Source organism: Convolutriloba macropyga, chromosome 9 (genome assembly GCF_964194025.1).
Source record: "Convolutriloba macropyga chromosome 9, txConMacr16.3, whole genome shotgun sequence".
Classification (NCBI taxonomy): Eukaryota; Metazoa; Xenacoelomorpha; order Acoela; family Convolutidae; genus Convolutriloba; species Convolutriloba macropyga.
Genome location: NC_134476.1, coordinates 18,577,190 through 18,600,315, shown reverse-complemented (window position 1 = coordinate 18,600,315; position 23,126 = coordinate 18,577,190). Strand labels below are relative to the sequence as shown.

At 34.5% G+C, this 23,126-nt stretch overlaps 1 protein-coding gene across 1 annotated transcript in view; it reads right to left on the bottom strand.

Moving 5' to 3' along the window:
• The window catches only part of LOC142346261 (uncharacterized), a 41,931-nt gene that overhangs the window by 9,092 nt on the left and 9,713 nt on the right, over positions 1-23,126 (bottom strand). The window contains exon 2 of the mRNA XM_075398775.1: positions 12,208-12,544. Within this exon, the coding sequence (XP_075254890.1) occupies positions 12,208-12,538 (331 nt within the window). The 5' untranslated portion in view covers positions 12,539-12,544. The remainder of the gene's footprint in view (positions 1-12,207; positions 12,545-23,126) is intronic.

Sequence of the window (23,126 nt, the reverse complement as noted above, 5' to 3'; positions counted from 1 at the left end):
AATAAGTTAATGAAGAGTGATGAGACAAAAGGATACTTTCGAGAATTCCCTGCTGATCTATGCTAGGGAACGCACCTAATATTCATTTACACAAACATTTTTTAGTATCAGCATGTGGGTGACGCAAAAATTCCGTTATTTTGTGTCATTGATTCAAAACAAGGTCTGAAAAACGGTAGCGTGTGCGAACTTGAACCACCACACCGAATTGTTATTTTCAAGTTTAGACTATAAAAAAACTATTATCAAACACTATGCAATCAATTTCAATTGAGCTTAGCACTGAGACAGAACAATTGGTTCTTTGTTCGGGAACAGGTAAAGTTTTTTTACTTTCACAACTCAAAAAATTTTCTGACTAGGATGGATTTATATTATGCCAATCAGGTAACATCATTGCCGCATTTCTCCGGACATTTTAGACAAAGAGGAATTGGATTTGGGGCTTTAGCTGCGGGAATTGGATCTGTTGCTTTACCATTGGCTCGAAGCTTTCTTCTACCGACTGCAAAACGTATCGGGAGAGAGCTTTTAAAACATGGTGTTCCCGAACTTTTAGATGTAGTGTCAAAGAAAAGATCACCAAAACAAGCCTTGAAAAACGCAGTCTCAAACACCATCAAAAAACAAACAGGAGGGCAGGCGCGGCACTTCCAACCACGCCCAAGGAAACAAATTGGAAGCCGTTCAAATAAGTTAACAAAACAGCGAAAAACTTCATTCATTTCAAAGCCAAGAGCTCCAAAAAAAAGCCGATCAGATTTTTTTTGCAAAGGTGAAAGATGATCGCTAATTTATTACCAACTGAGGCAAGTCACAGTTCCCTCGATCCGTTTGAGAAACCATCCCTCTTAGTAACATTTGATGGAAGTTTATGTCAAAAACTGGGCCCGGTGTATAGCCCCGATAGTCCAATATTGGGATTTAAAGTTGCTGGCGATAGAAAAAACTTTATTGATTCACAAAAAATATTGCTCGAAGTCAAATGTAAAATTGTTCGGTCGTCCAAAACAATTTAAAATATGACGGTACAGCTGCTGGAGGTGTGACTAAAACTGACGCTCCATACTTTTTAACAATGTGCTGCATTCACTGTTCTCTGACTGCACAGTGTCAGCGAACGGACTAAAAATATCGAATGCAAAGGGAAATTATGCTCACAAAAGTTTCATTGAGATTTCACACAACAAAGACGCAAACAACACTTGGTTAGTTTGTCAAGGCTATGCGTATGAGCAAAATCTGGGAGCCTTATCAACTACTGAAGTAAATAGAAGAAAAACTTTAGTCAGACAGTCAAATGAATGCACGTTTTACGGAAAGGTTGCAATCGACATTTTCACATGTGACAGGCGTCTCATCAGTGGTTTAACTCATCGGAATGTTTTTCGAAGATCAATTGATGACTTCGTTTTGATGTTAGATGATGATGCTAAGCATTATAAAGTGAAAATTGTCGAAGCAAATTTGTATGTGCGCAAGATGACTTTGAACGATGACGTTGTTTACGCCATTGAAAAAAATTGCTTACCAGCCCATTTTCCTATAAGTACATTGAAACCGTTACAAAAAACATTGGGCTTCTACTGGTCTTCACAGCTGGAAACAAGTAGACATATTTGCCAGGGAACGAATCCGAAGATTGGCTTTATGTCTGAACACAAAGAAAGCTTTTCTCGGTAACAATAGACAGAAACCATTTTATCTCCGAAAATTTGATTTGGAACAAAATTATATCTATTGAAATGGAATGGCAGTCGCAGATAGTCAAATATCAACAAATGATGATGAATGTCTTTTTTCAATACAATATGAGACTTAGCCTATATTGAAAATGGTCATGGTATAAGTTTGAGAGACTACACAAACCATTCTATTATGGTTTTTGACTTGACCAGTACGCAAAAAGTTTCTCATGATTCTATTCATCCCGAGCTAACAAACAGCTCAATTTTGATCGAGCTGAAATTTTCGGCTTCGTTGCTTAACAATATTGAAATATTCACTATTGGCGAAAAAAGCGGGCACAATTTTCGTGGATTCTGCACGCCGGATTTCAAAAAATCACATTTTAACCAACTAATGGATGAAAATGACATCAATGACCTAATTCAAAAATTAGAAAACTGAAATAAAAATTTCGTGGAGTATTAGCTGCGAACAACTTTCCGCACAAAAAGTCCGCAAAAATAGTTTTCTCATCGTAAATGCTTTGCCCACGAACAGCCCTGGTACACACTGGCTTCTTTTATGTAATCGGAACAATAAAATTACTTTTGCGGACCCCTAGGGACAATCGATTTTTTCCCATAGAGACTCATATTACCGACTCTCTGACACTAATGCACAAATAAGTCAATTTCTCGAACATCAACTAATTCAGTGTCAAAACTCAGAACTATGTGGTTTTTTTGTATATATATTGCGCATGTTATATTTAGTGAAAGACAAATGGTAAAAATTAATGGTGTTCAATTTTTTCGCTTTGAACTTCATATGATGTTTTAATATCTGTTGAATGAAATATTTTAATTTTTTCAAGTACAAGACGAACAAAGAGTAACTCAGAACCAATATCTAAATTTCTATAACCACTCACAAATATGTCCAAAATTTTACAAAAAGCACCAGAATGAGACCTTTTAAAATGTTTTCAAATCGTTTTAAAGTTTCTGTACAAATTTGGTTAATTTGAGTTTGTTCATTTCCGGTTGCTGTTGAGATAGTATTTTGGATTGTTTTCTGTGCGATTCCTGTAGTTTTTGTCGCCGTCGTTTTTTTTGTCTTCAACATCTTTGCTGTGTTTCAAATGGGGAGACGCTTGTGAACGGTTGCGTTGTCAATTTTTCCCCTGTTTTGTCATTGAAGTCAACGGCTAACTTCAACTTTGTAAATACGTCTCCATTCGTTTCCAGTTTTGAAGAATTTGAAAATAGGTGTTTGAAAGTTGTGAAAAGAAAGGGGACAGCAAATGATTTGGCTTTGTTTGTAGACCCAATATCAGTTGAACTATCAATCAAAAGGTGAAAATTGTTAGTTGCTATTTGGCAGAACTCAGACACAAAGTGAGGACAAACTGCATAATTAATCAAACTCGTAATGTCTGTTGGCTTTTATTCAATAATTTTGGATCTAAATTGTTTTTGAAATTGTCTGAAGTAACTTGGAGAACGTTCATACATTGCTTCCACCATCTTTGCTCTCGTGTTGAAGTTAAGGCTTTTTATTTGGTGGCGGTTTTGTTGAACAGTCTTTTGCTGACTTTTCTTCTGATTCAAGTATCTTCTCTGTCGTGTTGACCAAACTTCCATATTCTTGCAGAGTTAACAAAATTCTCTGTTCAAACTCGTAATATTCTGCTGCCTTTTTAAACAGTTCAGAAACACATACGTTCCTGTCTCTTCATAAGTTTTCAGCGTTGCCCTTATTAAACGCTTATCAGTTTTGGAAATATCAAAATAGCGATCTCCAAACTCTGTATCTTTAGTGGAAGTGAAAGGCATAGTGTGCAAATTGTTTCTATCACTTTCAAGTTTTCTAATGTGTAAAGATTCAAACTAATGACGGAGGCAAGTTGGGATTAAACCAGTGTAGTCATTTTGTCTAATTAAATCCAGCTGAAATGTGAATACAGAGTCAAGTACGCCTATGGCGTACTTGACTCTGTCTCTTGCATTAACTTTGGATTGTATAATTAATTTCATATGTGACCGTAAATAAGGTTTTCCTACTGAAATGTGACAAAATGGTTGGTGGTCCGATCTACCAAAAAACCTGAAAGACAAAAACAGATGTGACCCTGGGTGTGTATTTTAACGTTAATAAAACCACAGGTTGAATTTCATATGAACGAAAGTGCAGTATTTACCTACAGAAAATTCAAAACAGATGTTAACATTGACTTGAAATGCATTTGAGACCAATGCAAAGTTAACTTGGTTGGTGGACCGTTATATTCTTAAAGTAGAAATTAAAAACACATGTGATCCTAGATAAGCGGTAAGTTGTTTTAATAACGTTACTTTTTTTCACCACTAAAAGTATTGCGTTCATTTCCATTGGTTCTTCTTGCTAAGCAGTTGTAATTGCAATCTCTACTTGAAACCTTTTGGTTCCTCTTGCTAAACAGTTGTAATTTCAGTCTCTACTTGAAACTAGTGTTCCGTTATAATTTGATTATTACATTGTCTGTTATAGTTCTTTGTGAATCAGCAGTTTCTCGAGAACGAATTTTTGTTTATCAGACCTTGTACAAAAACTTTGTCGTCTTGATTCAACAGAAAAAAATTAACGATGTTTGACAGTATACCAGGATTGTCTAATTCCAAAATTCTTTATCAACGCAATTGCAGCTCTACCTATCAAAACGGAGCCCTCTGAGAGGAACATTTTTACTTTGGGTGGAATATTGCATCCCAAAACTACGCCTGCTTTCAAAGATTACGATGTTGACACCTTGACAGACGAAGTGCGGAGGATATTCTATCGGTACGATTGTGAGTGTGTTCCACTTTATGAAAATCAACTCTGGGTTTATCGGGCGTGCGACGAATTTGCAGATATATGGGGACTCAAGTCTGCGCCCGATTCATCGGCCAGTCAAATTCCCACAAGTGAGCCAGTGACGACTGCAGTGGACCCTAGTCCTACAGTTCAGGGACTCCCAGCCCATTCCTGTTTGCGGAAAACAGAGAAAAGTATCAACGAAATTTTTCCAACAGAAACCAAGATTTCGGCTTAAACATTCTATCCGGGACAAGCTTTCATACACCACAACAATCGAATTCAGCCTTACTTGCAACTTCGGAAAGCGGTGAGACACTTTCCGATGGCGAGACACGTCGGAAAGCGGTGAGACGCAAGTTTGTGAAGCTCCTAAAAAACGAAGATCAGAAAGCAACCTGATGGATAAATTTGATATTTGAAACTAAAAACTAAATCTCTCATTATATGCGTGCTTTAGATTGCTCAATAGTTGTGTATCTGACATTCGGTAATTGTGTTGATTGGCTTTGTACAGTTTTTGATATAGACTTAGTTCACAATAAAGAATCAACCTTTTCATAAGTAATTGAACAAGTTCAATCATGTCCCAAATGAACACAAATAATTGTTTTTTGGTGAAAATGAACTTGTTTGAACAAATTTATTAAACAAAATAATAAATTTCTACCGCTCTTTATTTATTAGATTTGTCTTTTTAATATTTCCAGTTTGTGTAAAAAATATCTTGATAAAATGAAACTTTTTGAAACATTTCGAAAAAATGAAGTATTTCACACCAACAGCAAATGTTAATTATTAAGAGAAAGAACAACAATTAATCAGGAAACCAAAGAACAATTTTGCTTCAATTAGGTTGGCAGTGAAAAGCTCTTGTTTGGAGGAAAGGGTTGCAAAGAAATTTCGAAAATTAAGGGCGAATCCAAAATTTGATAAAAAGAGGATAACAACTGATATTGTCATTCTGGTGTTTTTTGTGGTGAAACAAGGATCTTTTGCCAGCACTAACAATCTAGTGACATTGTTCTAGTGTTTGTTCTTTTACTGTTTTCACTAAACAAATGTTTGAAACGTTCAACTTTGTATTTTTTGCAAAAATATTTTGACCGTTTTTTTCTTGAACTGAAAAAAAACTTTATTTTTGCTTTATATCAGCCGAGTGTCATAACCAATGAAAACGAAAGTGACTTAGTGATGATATCAATGAGTAGCATGCTATTGATCGCTGTAACAGGTACCTTCTTCCTATCAAAAACAGTTTTTTTTTCAACAATTTTTACACAAAATAATGTTTTTTTTGTAATGATGCGAAAGCAAAGAAAAATTTATCTCAAATGAACGGGGATATGCTCATACGATGAAAATATGTCCCCGCTATCAAAGATCTAACAGTTTCAGGTTAAAAAAGTTACTGCAACAAGGTTTTTTTGCATTATTTTTGTTATTTTAGTTAACGCCTCCCAATCCCTAAAACTGAAAAAATGCCATCTTTTAACATAAAGGAGGCAGTTTTACCATCACTAAATATAAGTTTTTTGTAATGGGAACTTGTTAGAGAGCTGATGAAGTAATCTACGTATAAGTTTATTTTTTATTCTTGGAGAAAAAGCCTAATACCCTTAATCCTTTTGGTCAAAAAAATTGAAAAACTAAAAAATGTGATGTTATCTTTCAATTGTTTCTACAAAAGTTTCATAGAGGAGCACTCCATCAACAAAGAGGTCCTCCTGCGTTTCTCTGTCATATTTGTCAACGCATGAACACCTGGTATTGTCCTTTTTTAGAGGTCAAAATCATTTGAAAAAACTCAGTTTTCGTTGCAGTTTCAACTGATATCTTGTTGACTCCAGGACTAACTTTCTTGTACGATATACCTCAATATAAACCCGTAGTGTAGATGCCTTCATGTGCTCCTTAGCATGCATGCTTCCGAGACATGAAACAAGAACTTTATTAAATTCGAAATGTTCAACTTTTACCAAAGTTATTTTTATTTGTATATTAAAACTATAAAAAAGGAAGGTACATTCAATCTGCATGCTTTTTAAACCATTTTTGGTTATTTAAATTCTGTCTCTCCTTTGACTGAGTGATAGCCATTTTATAATTAAATTTGATGTTTGCGGCGCTTTCAAGTTTACTTCAATTTGATTGGTTATTTTCAAATTCAAATTTGCGCGCGCAAACTTTCAAACTTTGCACAGCTTAACAGTAAATTAAGATTGATATCAACCGTATTTGAGAACTCCTGCATTGATAAACCGTTCGGTCAAAATTGTCTTGAAAATGCCAGAAAAGTGTAACTTTTATGACAACATTTACAGCAACAAAAGTAACTGTGCTCGTCATGAATGCATTGTTCATGCTGACGAGAAAGGTATACCCGTATATCGCCGTTCAATTTGTCCAATTACTCGCCGTTATTTATCTGAATTTCAAATTCACCTCTCTGACTGCCATAACAGATTTACAAAGTTTTTTCATTATTGTACTCTTGCTTTCAACGACAAAACTTTTTCAACGAACACATCAGAAAACAGCACGTGTTATCTGTTCTTGACAACTTGAGAGTTTTCAACCCAATTGTTCATCAACAGGGACATCATCATCAACAACAACAACAACAACAACAACAACACCAACAACAACAACAACAGCAGCAACAACAACAACAACAACAGCAGCAACAACAACAGCAGCAACAACAACAACAACAACAACAACAACAGCAACGAGGTACCCTCACAGAGTCGGTTTTTAGAAATAGTCTCCAGTCTTATTGTATTGCAGATGGTAACAACACCGTTGGCGTTGGCCTTCTCGCTTTCATGACTGCTCAGAGAGGAAATCAATGACATTATAGAATAAAAAACATTGAACTAATGTCCACAAAAAAGTCAATTCAGCGCGAAACTATCTTTTCTCCTCTGTAATCAACGGTATTTACTTAATATACGCAACCATGATGATTTCGAAAGTTTCAACTACTGCTACACCGCATCTTACAACGAACTGCACGGACCAAACTTAGCTGACCCTTCCCGAGACATTAGAACACAATTGACTTAACTGGCTACATTTAGGAAACCTGAGGCTACCAAACCCCGCGGTGAGTTCTCTATGCCCATGGGCTTTCACAATATACATCAGTTCGAATTCATGAATGACATGCAGGTCAACGTATTTCAGTTTTCAAAAGGAGACCTCCTTACTATGTACATTCCTAATAACAGAAACATCGAACCAACGATGGATCTCTACTCCTGTTAAACGAAGACGTACATCATTATGTTCTTATCAATAACCTCATTAAACTGGTATGCACTGTAATGGGAAAACAGATCACAAACAGTTTGCGTCTTTATTGGAAGTGTTTTGCTCTCTCCCACTCTGAAGAGCAACATCAAGTTCATGATGATGCATGACGAAACCATGCACCAGCAACAAAAAAGATGCCCGGCGATAATAAAAATTCTTTCCGGTTCAAAAATTTTAAGGCGCGATGGTTCGCTCCATATAGTATTTACTTCGACTTTGAGCCGTTTCTAATGCCAGTCTTGTCCTGTCGAGCTAACCCGGAAGCACGTTATACTGAAGTTATCAAACAACACATATCCTCCGGTTCTGCTCTAATTTTGATTGAGAACGGTTGTTCAACACCAAAAGAATTCGTTATCGACAGCTCCGAAAACTGCATGACAAATTTAATTTTATTAAAAAATTACATGAGATGGCGCGAGAAGTATACTATGCAAACAGACGCTTTTCGATATGGTTGGGACAGCAAGTACTAAATCGAAGTAGTGCAATTGATTGTTGGGTTTGTGAAGAATCTTTCGGACCCGAAGATACAAAAGTGTTGAACCATTGCCACCACCGCGGGGATTTCTTTGGTTTTGCACATGAAAAGTGCAACTGGATAAGACGCACAATCAATTTCACTCCCGTAATTGGTCACAACATCGCTAACTACGACCTTCACCAAGTATGCTTGGCACTTCGAGAAATTGAGCCATCAACAACAATAAGCGTCATCCCATCTACAGGTGAGAAGTACATATCGATGACGTTCGGTGTCCTAATCAAAACAGTCACGGGGAGAGATGGAAAAGTCAGAAAAATTTACGAATATTTACGTTTCATCGATTCTTTCAATTTTTTAACTACATCCCTTGAAAGGTTAGTTGCTAACCTACCCGCTTCGGCTTTCGCAATTTTTGATTCAATGTTCGATAGCGATCAGTCAGTTGATGCTCTAAGTTCGATTAAAGAGAAAGGAATATACCCCTATTCGTACATGACTGACCGTTCAAAGCTCGCAGAAACAGAACTTCCCCCAATCGAAAAGTGGAAAAACAGCTTTGACAATGGAAAATTGCAAATTACAGAGGAAGAACTACAAAAAGCAAAAACTGTTTTCGCGACTTTCCAATGTCGTAACCTTGAAGACTACCATAACTTATATCTGAAGTGCGATACACTTTTGCTTGCGTGCGTGTTTGAAGAATTTCGGAGACTGTGTATGAACACCTATGGACTGGACTGTGCACATCACTACAGTGCCTCAAACCTTGCTGGTGATGCATTTCTCAAAATTTGCCGGGCCAATATTCAATTGTTGACAAATCGAGAATATGTGGAAATTGTTTAAAACATGATTGGAGAATATCTCGCCTCGGTATACGAGGAACGTTACTTCAAGGCGATCAACAAGTACATGGAGAACTATGACAGTGCGCTCGAGTCGATTTTGTTTTTATGGTAGACGCTAACAACTTGTATGGTGGCATCATGAGAACAGAAAATCTACCCGTTGGTGTTTTTTTTTCTGGTGGAAGTCCGACTCGAGCAGGTACTCAATACACCAACCAATTCTCCCGTAGGTTACATACTTGAAGGAGATTTGACGTACCCACTCAATATACGAGACCTCCATAGTGATTTCCCTCTCGCTCCAACAAAGGAAATAGTACCCGATGAGTGGTTGAGCGCCTACCAGAGATATTTGAAATTCAATGTCAACATGCCGCGGTCATTTGTCCCCAAGTTACTACAAACCGTTACGGACAAAAAGTGTTACACCGGAATCTTCAGCTTTATGTACAACTTGGTCTGATTGTGGAATGAGTACATCGCGTGCTCCAATTTTCGCAAGCAAAAACTGGATGGAGACATAAATCAGACTAAACATGGAAAAAAAACAGACCGCGAGTAACAAATTCGAAGAAAATTTGTTCAAACTTATGTACAATAGCGCTTATGGTAAAACCTGTGAGTAAAATAGAAGGAGAATGAAACTTACCTGAGCGCAGAATGCAGATCAAGTGCGCCAGAATGTCTCACGCTCTTTACCATCAAGACGCTTCATCAAGACATTCAAAATTTAGCTGCTATCACGCACAATCTAAAGAGAATCTATTGATATAAGCCAACAATTATTGGCGCGATAAATCTAAAATTATCTAAGTTTCAAATGTACAGGTTTCGCTATAACATATTGAAGCCGCATTTTGATTGTCACCTGCTATATTCTGACACAGACAGTCTGTTATATAAAAATCGATCTGACGATTTCTACAATGAATTAGCAGCAAAACACAATATTTTGTTGGAGTTTGATTTTCAAATTACCCTAAGGAGCATCAAATTTTCAACAACAACAAACTCGTCGTTCTCAAATACAAAGATGAGTTCGACGAAAAATTCATCGACGAGTTTGTTTCGATGAAACCGAAGTCATATTCCATAACTTCAACAGGTAAAACAGATTTCTGTTCAATTATAACTCTGGTGTTATTATGGTTAGTCAATATCACACATACATCACACTAAACTTTAAGAGAAGTAAGCAAGCATTTCTTTGGAAAACATTTCTGATGACAAATTGATAAAACTCTCACGCTTTCTCGCAACTAATTTGTATTAAGACGACCGAAACATCTCTGCAAAAGGTGTTAAGAGAGCTATGAGGGAACAATTAACCCACCAAAAAAACAAAAACGCTCGCTCTCTTCCTGTCATCCACACTACGAACACCGAACAGAGAATTGTGTCAGATCGTCACGTTCTACAAACTGTTTCAATCAATAGACTGTCCCTGAGACCCTTCGATGACAAAGGTTTCATTCTTGAGGGCGGTATAAAAACTTTGCCGTACGGTCATGCCGACGCAATTGAAGCCACTGATCTCGAAACTGATCCAGAGTGGGATGCACCGACGCAAGATGAAATTTGAGGATCTGTTTGGGCAAGAATGGGAAACCGATAATGAGTCTGACAGCACGGTCGCTGCTTCTACTGAAAGTTTGCAGCCACCCGATCCCGCCCTTGAATATTGGGAGCTACTTGATACCGGATTCAACAAAATAATAAAAGAATCGGACTTTGTCAGTGACAATAATTTCGATTTCGAGGAAGTAATTGACAAATAATTTCAAATCAATAATTGTCCATTCATAGATTATGAAGCTGTTGAATCTGAGGACGGAAGGGAAATAACCGTTTGGAGGAGAAAGAAGCAAAACCACCGCGTAAAAGGGGGCAACGCACATAAAAAACAGCAATTTTCAACCATATTTTTACATCTGTAACTCTTGAGAATTGTGTTTAATGTCTTTTATTTCAATTAAAACTGTTTAACTTACTCTAATATATCCCCAATTGTATATATATATATATATATATATATATATATATATATATATATATATATATATATATATACATATATATATATTCCCTACAACAATTGAAAAAATTTGAATATTTGTATTTTTTTCTTCATTTCTTGCTAATTTTGTTGAAAATTTTCGTTAAAAATGGCTCAAAACCCATTTGAAAACTCTAACCTACCCGTGAATAACACTGGTTTCAGTAACAACGCTTTTTTCGTGATTTGTTACCTTTCGATTGTACAGATTTTGTGTTAAGTTTTGGTTCAATTTCTCGACCCAAGTTTATGGTGTTTAGCTAAATTTCAATTGCTGGATTTGAGCAAATTGCGTGGTTTGGTTCTACAGTAAATTCACAGTTTATATCCAGTCTTTCTGATAGGTCTATTATTTCACTCTTTGATAAAAAAATAAATAATTCCCTCAAAGGAGGGGGGAAAATGTTTGGATAATAATTCGGCATACACTGAATAATTCCTTCAAAAGCGGGAAATGGAGGGGGGGGGAGGTTTGGATAATAATTCGGCGGTCCATGCATGTAAAAGCTTGGGTTGTCCTATCCCATGCAAAAGGTTGGGTTGTTATAGCGCATGTAAAGGGTTGGGTTGTCCTTGCCAATGCAAAAGGTTGGGTTGTCCTCAGGACAACCCTATCTCTTACATGGGATGACAACCCCCCATCTTCCATGGTGTAAATGTTACAACTAATATTTAATTGAATCTCTGATCAGTATGCAAATAGTACACACCTTATATGAGACCGCCGTCAAGAAGGCATCCAAATAGGCCTCAAACTATTGGAGAGCACTAATAAGATGTGCGTTAAAGCTGTGAACATTACCTTAACTTTACCTAATTAATTACCTCAATTCTGTTAACATCAATTTACCTTAAATTCAGTTAGTGTGACTCGAGCGAGGGTCTGCTGATGATTGCTTTTGCATGAGTCTAATAGAATATCATAAGCAAACCGTACTGCTTGCCGATAAAATTTAAAGTAAACAAAACCCATTAGATCACTATAAATTCTAAACCATTTTGCTCGGAGTATATTGACGGCGACGGCGAGTTGCTCCTCTCCAAGTTAGCAGATCCAGCTTTAAGTCTAGTTGCCCTTTCCGGGTCAAAGTTATCCCCAATGCTTTTCTCACAGCTTTGGACAGGGCACTTTTTGTCTCCATCCAGTAACTCTCTGATACAATCACATGACCGGGGTCCACAGATCAGGTGTCCACAAGGAAGTTTTCTGACGTCAACCAACGTTTCTAGACACTTGCAGCACCACAGGTTGCTTTTCTCATAAGTCACAAAGTTACCAAATAAGGTACGGCGTTTTGTTTTAGGTATTGTAGACTTTGTCGCCATTTTCGTCTACAAAAAGCAAAATGAACTGGTGGAAAATATCCCGGTATCTCCCGTCATTAAATTTATCAGTTTACACTTACATTTAGCAGTCAATAACGTATTGGCGAGTTTGCCCCATTTCTAATTTTCTGGTGTTCACTTAGTTTATAATTTCAAGTTTTTTCTGTTACATGCATTAACCACTGACCTGAAAGCGCAAATCAAATGTTGAAATTGTTTGTTCTTTTTTAAGTATTTGAGTGCATGTCTTGTAACTGTTGACGTCATTTGTCTAGCTTAGTTCTTTTTTGCACAATAAGGCGTTACCATTTCTCCTCGGAACAAAAAATGAGAATTTTGAATCAGAATTAGCATCAAAGTGATATTTGATATTATTACTGTTGGGTATAATGGTATTGGATTTTTGGCATCGGGTATAGTTGCATATTGGGTTTAATGTACTTTGGAATTGGGTAGAACGGAATTGGGTGTATTGTCATGCAACATACTCCATACCAAACGCAGCACACCACAAACATAATTACTTTATATGGCATCACACTGACGGCATGTTATGATCACACGACATCGCACAGAAGGCGGATATGCACAACAAAAAAGTAGTCTTGCATATTTAAAGCAAAAAACTGCAAAGATATCCAAATTTACACCGACATCTGCACCTAATACTACACCGACAACCACTTCTTCTGAAACATCCAACCCCCCAACCCCCCTTTGCTGTACAAATCATAATTCATACCCCATTTTCCTTGTTGTTCTGCTTGTTTTGTACCCTTACTTCGTTTGTTGTGGAGCAAATTCTTTCAGCACTTCGTCAAATGTAGAGCATATTCGTGCTTTATTCAGTTTGTTAAAGGTAACGCATTAACATTAATGGTAACGTGTTTATCTATATGTTTTTTGCGCGCCAAGACCTGATAAACTACAGAGCAAACTACAGACCAATCTATAGATCAAACAGACCGCATAAAAAAATTTGCTGGCCACATAAAAAAAACATTTGCCGAGTTATCCGGAATCAAAACATCTGTGTACTGGTACCAATTCCACTAATGCAATATATCATAACATACCCGTGATGAACATTCTTGGTAGTCATACAAAGATCATTTATGATTCCATATAAGACATACAAAATTTCTTAGCATAAACTTGCAATGATTTCTAAGATTTATATATGATCTTTCTATGACTACTAAGATTTATATATGACCTCTCTATGATTACAAAGAATCAATTATGGTCTTTGTATGATCAATAAGAACAAATCACGGTCTTTGTATGCTTTGACAGAATAGACAGAATAGTCTTTGTATGGGTACCAAGAAACTATTAAAGCCCAATAGAAAAAGCATGAGACCCACTGAAAGAGCTGAATTGATGCCTCCCTATTAAAGCATTCAACCAAGCCAGCGCTTCAAGACAAACCGAAACGTGGATCTCAAAAAACAGGCAAAATTGGTGCCAAATAAACCAGGACTCAAAACAAGCACCAAAAAGAAGTCCCAGACAAAACGAGGTTGAAAACAAGCTCATGAAAAAAATCCCAGACAAGCCGGGACTATAAAACTTACTAATTTTGTACAAAATGCTTAAACAACAGTTTTATCAGATTTTCAACCCTCAAATTTGACTCTCTCTAGTAATTTTATTAGTTGATCAACTTTCCGGTTGACTAATGAAATTAGATGCACAAAAGAATAAATTGGAGAGGTTGAACAAAGTATTAAAAACGAAAAGTGATTGTCTCACAATATCAGCAACCCTTTAAAGCCCATCTGAAAAGTCACCAATCATTTTTACTCCTCTAATGATGGAAAAGACAATAAAGTAATCACAAAAATCTTAGCTCAATATGCAATAGAGCCAAAAGCAATCAACAATTTACAAATTCTTTTGGGCATGGTCCTGCTTTTTTGATACATGTACCCAATCTGTAGGTGGTACAAGCAGTTTTTTTTTCGAAAAACAAGGCAAAAAAACTTTTGATACATTTAACCAACATAAGTTTTGTTTTCTGAAGTTTCAACTTCCAACTAAAATGATTTTGGTACAAAATACAAAACAATTGGTTGAAAATTTTATCAATTCGTTTCTTTTTTTCAAGAAGCGGACGCTTGGAGGTAAGTATTTGCGTAAAAAGCGCAACCAGAAAAATAAGTCTCGTTATTCGACGTCTTTTGGACATAATTGTGTTTTTTCGACAAAAACCCATGAATTTTTGTATGATAAATAAGATGGCTTCTTTTGTGCAACAGTAGATTTGTCAGTTACTGAATCTTTGCTCACACTTGTTTTTTTGATTTAGTTTAAGCATAGAATTTTTTTGTATTATCTTTGTGTATTTAACAAAACTTCCATGAAAACCATATATGACTTAGTATTATAACTAAGATGGCTCAGTATATTTAAAGTTCTTTTTGTCCACTTTTACGTTTTCTGGCTCGAACGTTCGCTCACACTCCATCATAATTACCAAGAATAATTTATGACTTAGTATGATAACTAAAATTCTTTTTTTTTGGGTTCACCCAGGGCAAACTTACAGTTTTTTTAGGGCACGTAGTCATCCTTATGATCTTTGATTCATTCGATTTTGATATCATTGTTTTACACGCCATGGTTCCCTTTAAAATATTTTACTCATGGTTTGTTAGTTGTTGCTACACGGTTTACTCCATGCGTACAGAAAAATATCCTACCGATACATTTTCTTTTCTGTGATTCGATTTTGATATACTGTGGCTGGTATCTACAGAACGGAGCATTTAAAAATTTAAGACAAATTTGAGTTGCGTTTAAAAACCATGCAATAAGAACATTGTGATATCACTCAGATTGGAAAAAATCTGATTTTTTGGATTAAAACTCTATGTATTTGGCAAGGGCAAAGTTAAATTGATAAATAGTTTATGAAAGATTGGTAAAACAAAACCACGAGAAAAAGCAAAACTTGGACTATTATGCCTGAAAGCACTAGAACTACATATGTTGGGCTTCAGTTCCCGAGAGCATTTGTTGGAAAAATGGAAAACATGCTGTATTCAGATATATCTAGGTTTTAAAATATCTCAAAGAGTGTAAAATGAAAAAAAAACTATTTTTATTTTAATTTTGATTTTTTCATGACCGAATAGTATGCTGATGAATAATGAAGAAAACAATGATTAAGTGCCATTTTTGCTCAACTCAAAACATTTAATGAAAATTTGCGAACGCTGTTTCAAAACCTAAGCATTACCGTTTGTAATTTTTCAAAAAAGTGTCAAATTTGACAAATACAGCTGTAAGAAGTGCGTCTCATTTTGCGAAATAGATTGTTCATTGAACTGAAAAATGAGATCTACTAATTTTGTTCCTGAAAAACTAAAAGAGCCGGAAATAAAGCAGGAAAACCGTCTTGATGATTTCAACACCAACGAAATAACAATTTAGATTATTTAATAACATCAATTATTTACGTACAATTTCAAGTAATAGTGATTGTTTTAAACCAGTCGTTTCTTTAATGAATAACTATGCGTGTGACATTAGTGCGTCAGGCACATAACCAATTGTTTTATGATCAGGCCCATTTTGTGCGCGAGCCAAATAAGTCGGAGCAAAGTTCCAATTAGTCACAAAATTCAACTTTTATATTTTTTTGTGAACATGTAACAGAACCACACTTGAAAACGCTCCTATTTTACTAATCAAGTTAACTTATTCATTTTCTATATATTAGTGTCTCCGGGTCAGACGTGTTTCGTAACTAAAAGAAAGCAACGAATCATTTCACAAAAGAAAACAAAACTAAAAGAGCAAGTAACTCATTTTCTGGTGAAGTCTATTAAAAAAATTAGGCATTAAAATGATGAATATTACAGGAGTCATTTTAAAAGTTCAATGTTGCCTGGATTGAAACATTTGGTGTACATTACTCAAACTTAATTCAAATTCCACGTTATAATATTAGCAGAAGGGCCGGGGAAAAGAGACCTTTCATAATAAATCGAAGTGCCTCGGACATCCTCTCGAAAATTCTTCTGACAACATTTTATTGATATCAGGCTTCAGTTTGCCCAGAGTTTCCTAGTACCAAAATATTTCACCCATGGGCATAATTTATTATTATAGATACATCATAGTTAAAACTGATATAAACATTGCAAAACTAAAACCACATCGTACTACTGAGTAGATGAAGAATGCGAATTGAGCAGCTAACACAATATAAAAAATCCGCAAAAATTCTTGATTCAAAGCAAGTGCGGGCTCAATAAGTGTCCAAAAACAGGCCAAAACTGGTTCTACTCCTGCTGCCAAAAAGGCTAATTTGACAAAGAAGTAAATTATATCAGAAGCAAATGATGAACTTTTGATGCTTATTGAGTAAAACTATCAAAAAGCCATTATGTCTCAACTGAAAGCAACAGATAGTTTTTTTTATAACTCCTTCGATACTGAGTTGGACAATTGATTAATTAGACTCAGTAATAAAACCGTTTTGTACCAACGGAAATCATTAGACGGTCTCATTAGAGACTCCCCAGAGACCCAAATAGAAAACTGATTAATTGTACTCGGCCATAAGACTACAAAAAGACGATTAAATGCTGGCAAAAGAAGAATTCGCCAATAATTTACAAAAACAATTTGATGCAGCCATAAAAACCATGCGGGTTTACTCAAAAATTATAAAACTTATCAATTTAACGCTTATTTGGACGTTATAAAATTTTTTTAATTGAAAATTTAAAATACAAAAGACGCACGTAAATGTGATGAAAAAAACAAAAATTGCTTGAAAAACTACGACCTAAAATAGAATCATTTATCTTTGCCGAAATCAGCAATTAGACTAAAACTCGCCTTCCTATCAATGGGTGGCTGTTGAAATATGCAATTATTCGATATAATTGCGTAGCAGTTTTATAAAACTGACTATCATAATATCAAGACCAAAATATGCATTTTATAAAAAAATATCTGTTCAGATTAGCGAACGACCACAGAAAACTTTCGTATAAACTGGAGGCCCAACAAACCAATATCTGATTAAATGTGTCCACAGTTTTTATATCTTCAATACCGGCGAGACTGGACAAAGAGGGCCAAAAAAGCATATTTGATATTATTTTTTTGGAAAAATTGTGGTTGACATTTTGATCAAAACATTTGTTATAATAATTCACCAACTCTTTTTTGTTCCGACCCACTTTAGTGAGCGAGGAACTATATACACAAATGGATTTTTTTGTTCAGACGATTTTGGCCGATCGATATAATCATTAGAAAGCCCGTCCAGCGTAGAATCTGGAAATAAAAAGTTTTTTTCCATTTTGCGTTTTTTATAGGGAGTTATCGAGTTTTAAAATTTTGTGAATATTAGACGTAATTCAGCTCTTTTTATTCACTTTTTCGGTATTTTGGACCAAATTTTCGTCAATTTTGATAAAAATCTGTTAAAATTGTTACTTGTAGTGTTATTGACTTTATGTCCTAAGATAGAGGAGGGTTGCTGAATTGTTTGGTCCGGGTTTTTTGTTTAGACTTATTTCGTCAAAAATTGGACAAAATTTGCTATTTCAGCCCACTTGCTTTAGCTTTACTGGAAGTAGACAACTTAAAACTGCGTGCATTTTCTTCTGAACCTCAAAAAGAGCTAGTTGTATTCCCGCTGGCTTTAACAGTCTTTGGGATTACAAAATGCCAGTTTGTTGCAAATTTAAACTCGATAGTTAGACAAAATGCATTGTTTATCTTTGACAAAATAGAATATTTTGTTTAAAATTCGATCTATTTTGCAACCATTTGAACTATTGGTTGTTTTGCTAGACGCCCGGCAAAATCTGAGCTGATCTTGATCTCACCATGGATCGTTACGATAAAAAAGTTTTTAGATTTTAATGGGGCGCGACCTTTTTTCAAAATATTTCCGCTAGGTAAATAATTTTGTAATTTACTCACAACAATTTTAAATCAAGACTCAGTTAATGACAGATACAATGAACGAGATTGCAATAAACTGGGCTCAACGAGATTGTATTCTACTTTCTATGGCTGTAGGTTTTTCTTTTTAAGCTCGTGGTTTTTATGGCTCTGACAAATTGTTTTCGTAAAGATTTTATGGACTTCTTGAGTTTGGATTTCATTTGCTATACTTTTTGTAGCCCAGTGACTTATTGTCTCCGATCGAAAATCCAATTAGTTTTTTAGAAGGTTTAAATGACCTGACTTTGAATATATTTGTTTTAAGAAAATATCGGTAAACTTTTGAACCTTGCCATTATTTTTTGTTGTTGTGATTTACTGAGAGTCTTAAATGTCGACAACGGTTTCTTTTCAACTTATGGTTTCTTTGTTTTGAAACTACGCGTATAAATTCTTTTTTTATTTATGAGCATATTTGCATATTTTATGAGAGTTCATTTTATTTCCATGCCGAAATGTTACATTAATGACATGTCCAATAGCAGGAAAACACAACTGGGAAAAACACAACGTTGAAAAATGGCGTATATGAAAATGTTGATTGTTTTTGCTGAATATTTTATGCATTTGGGCTGACACACAGTTATCTTGCAAAATTTTGTGAATTTTTTTTGCCTATGTTTGTCTTTGTTATTGTTGTTGTACGTCAAATAACTGATAACGATAGGCCTCAATTGCTTCATCAGGACTTATAACCTAAACTAGTTAAAGATCTCAGTTTTTAGCTGTTTGTTTTAATGAATTTCAAATTAAACTTTTTTTTAATTAAAATTTAAATTTAAATTTAAACTTTTTTTTCAATTGTCTCCTTTTTGCTTTCAATTTTGTCACCATGTGACTCAATTTCCGTGGTGAGAAGTCTCATTTTTACTTTTGTTCATTCAAACATTTTTTTGCTCTTAGATATACGTTGTGACTGACTGCTTCGACCATTTGGCTTCATAAAATGTTTTCTAGATTTCTATAGTGTTCACTTCTTTCGGGTTTCTTTTTGTTTTCACGTATACGTAGTCCCTTTATTAGGACGATCCGTTGATATTAGGACAAGGAGGAAGTCTTGATTTATACTTCTTGCAGGTAACAGCTTATAGTTATAGTTCCTTGAACAGTCGTAAAACTGTTTGAAAATTTGGCTTCTTTCTGTATCTGTTTTTTGCGAGGTCGTGACTCAGTGTCATTATTAACCGGCTCAATTCGCTTTTTGAGGTGCTGCAAACTTAATCCATCGCTTTCTATTGGATTCCTAAATCTGATATGACTTTTAAACATTTGTTTTCAAAAACCTTTTTGGGTTTTTGAGCTTCGCCAACTTTTTAAACAGTTTTGCGGTCGATTTGTAGCTCAGTCTCCGTAAACATATGTCACAGTAATTTACTCGAACGAACAGTTTAAGCTTCAAACATTTGCTTCTCGTCTTTGCCACTTCTGGACTTTTGTTTTCTTTTTAACTTGTAACAATAATTGCAGATCCCATTGGCTTTGAAACTTTGCGCAATTGAACACTAGTAATGACATGTCTCAATTTCTCCCTATGGAGATATAAATGAACATTTTACAGATTTCAGTTGATATCTATTGACATTAATATTTGTGATGTTAATTGTTTTCAAAAATAGAAACGTATTTTTGAACTTCGCACCACTTTGCTCTTTTTGTCGACTTGTTATCCAGTTGCATTGAGGACTGATCCCATGTCTTTTTTAATGAACTATAGCTTAATTTGTTTTGCCTAGGTTTTATCCGATGCCAGTTTGATTTTATAAAGATTTTTCTATTTGTATAATCTGAAGGATTTTCATTTTCTTTTTAAATTGAAACAAAAAATGTAGATTTCATTGACTTCAAAACTTTAGGAAATTGAACACTCGTAATGACATGTCTCAATTTCTCCCTATGGAGATATAAATGAAAATTTTAGTGATTTCAGTTGACATCTAATGACATTGATACTCGTGATGTTAATTGTTTTCAAAAAAAAAGAAACGTATTTTTGAACTTCGCATCACTTTCCTCTTTTTTTAAACTTGTTATCCAGTCGCATTGATGACTGATCCCATGTTTTTTAATGAAAAATAGTTTAAATTGTTAAGTTTAGGTTTTATCTGCTGCCAGTTTGATTTTGTTATGACTTGTTTTCATTTGTATAATTTGAATGTTTTTTGTTTGCTTTTTAACTTGTAACAGTAATTGAAGATCCCATTGACTTCGAAACTTTGGGCAATTGAACACTGGTGATGACATGTCTCAAATTCTCCCTATAGAGATATAAATGAACATTTTAGTGATTTCAGTTGATATCTATAGTTTACTTTGTTTTGCCTAGGTTTTATCCGATGCCAGTTTGATTTTATAAAAATTTTTTTTATTTGTATAATCTGAAGGATTTTCGTTTTCTTTTTAAATTGAAACAATAAATGTAGATTTCATTGACTTCAAAACTTTAGGAAATTGAACACTCGTAATGACATGTCTCAATTTCTCCCTATGGAGATATAAATGAAAATTTTAGTGATTTCAGTTGACATCTAATGACATTGATACTCGTGATGTTAATTGTTTTCAAAAAAAAAAAGAAACGTATTTTTGAACTTCGCATCACTTTCCTCTTTTTTTAAACTTGTTATCCAGTCGCATTGATGACTGATCCCATGTTTTTTAATGAAAAATAGTTTAAATTGTTAAGTTTAGGTTTTATCTGCTGCCAGTTTGATTTTGTTATGACTTGTTTTCATTTGTATAATTTGAATGTTTTTTGTTTGCTTTTTAACTTGTAACAGTAATTGAAGATCCCATTGACTTCGAAACTTTGGGTAATTGAACACTGGTGATGACATGTCTCAAATTCTCCCTATAGAGATATAAATGAACATTTTAGTGATTTCAGTTGATATCTATAGTTTACTTTGTTTTGCCTAGGTTTTATCCGATGCCAGTTTGATTTTATAAAAATTTTTTTTATTTGTATAATCTGAAGGATTTTCGTTTTCTTTTTAAATTGAAACAATAAATGTAGATTTCATTGACTTCAAAACTTTAGGAAATTGAACACTCGTAATGACATGTCTCAATTTCTCCCTATGGAGATATAAATGAAAATTTTAGTGATTTCAGTTGACATCTAATGACATTGATACTCGTGATGTTAATTGTTTTCAAAAAAAAAGAAACGTATTTTTGAACTTCGCATCACTTTCCTCTTTTTTTAAACTTGTTATCCAGTCGCATTGATGATTGATCCCATGTTTTTTAATGAAAAATAGTTTAAATTGTTAAGTTTAGGTTTTATCTGCTGCCAGTTTGATTTTGTTATGACTTGTTTTCATTTGTATAATTTGAATGTTTTTTGTTTGCTTTTTAACTTGTAACAGTAATTGAAGATCCCATTGACTTCGAAACTTTGGGCAATTGAACACTGGTGATGACATGTCTCAAATTCTCCCTATAGAGATATAAATGAACATTTTAGTGATTTCAGTTGATATCTATAGCTTACTTTGTTTTGCCTAGGTTTTATCCGATGCCAGTTTGATTTTATGAAGATTTTTTTATTTGTATAATCTGAAGGATTTTCGTTTTCTTTTTAAATTGAAACAATAAATGTAGATTTCATTGACTTCAAAACTTTAGGAAATTGAACACTCGTAATGACATGTCTCAATTTCTCCCTATGGAGATATAAATGAAAATTTTAGTGATTTCAGTTGACATCTAATGACATTGATACTCGTGATGTTAATTGTTTTCAAAAAAAAGAAACGTATTTTTGAACTTCGCATCACTTTCCTCTTTTTTTTTAACTTGTTATCCAGTCGCATTGATGACTGATCCCATGTTTTTTAATGAAAAATAGTTTAAATTGTTAAGTTTAGGTTTTGTCTGCTGCCAGTTTGATTTTGTTATGACTTGTTTTCATTTGTATAATTTGAATGTTTTTTGTTTGCTTTTTAACTTGTAACAGTAATTAAAGATCCCATTGACTTCGAAACTTTGGGCAATTGAACACTGGTGATGACATGTCTCAAATTCTCCCTATAGAGATATAAATGAACATTTTAGTGATTTCAGTTGATATCTATAGCTTACTTTGTTTTGCCTAGGTTTTATCCGATGCCAGTTTGATTTTATGAAGATTTTTTTAATTGTATAATCTGAAGGATTTTCGTTTTCTTTTTAAATTGAAACAATAAATGTAGATTTCATTGACTTCAAAACTTTAGGAAATTGAACACTCGTAATGACATGTCTCAATTTCTCCCTATGGAGATATAAATGAAAATTTTAGTGATTTCAGTTGACATCTAATGACATTGATACTCGTGATGTTAATTGTTTTCAAAAAAAAGAAACGTATTTTTGAACTTCGCATCACTTTCCTCTTTTTTTTAACTTGTTATCCAGTCGCATTGATGACTGATCCCATGTTTTTTAATGAAAAATAGTTTAAATTGTTAAGTTTAGGTTTTGTCTGCTGCCAGTTTGATTTTGTTATGACTTGTTTTCATTTGTATAATTTGAATGTTTTTTGTTTGCTTTTTAACTTGTAACAGTAATTGAAGATCCCATTGACTTCGAAACTTTGGGCAATTGAACACTGGTGATGACATGTCTCAAA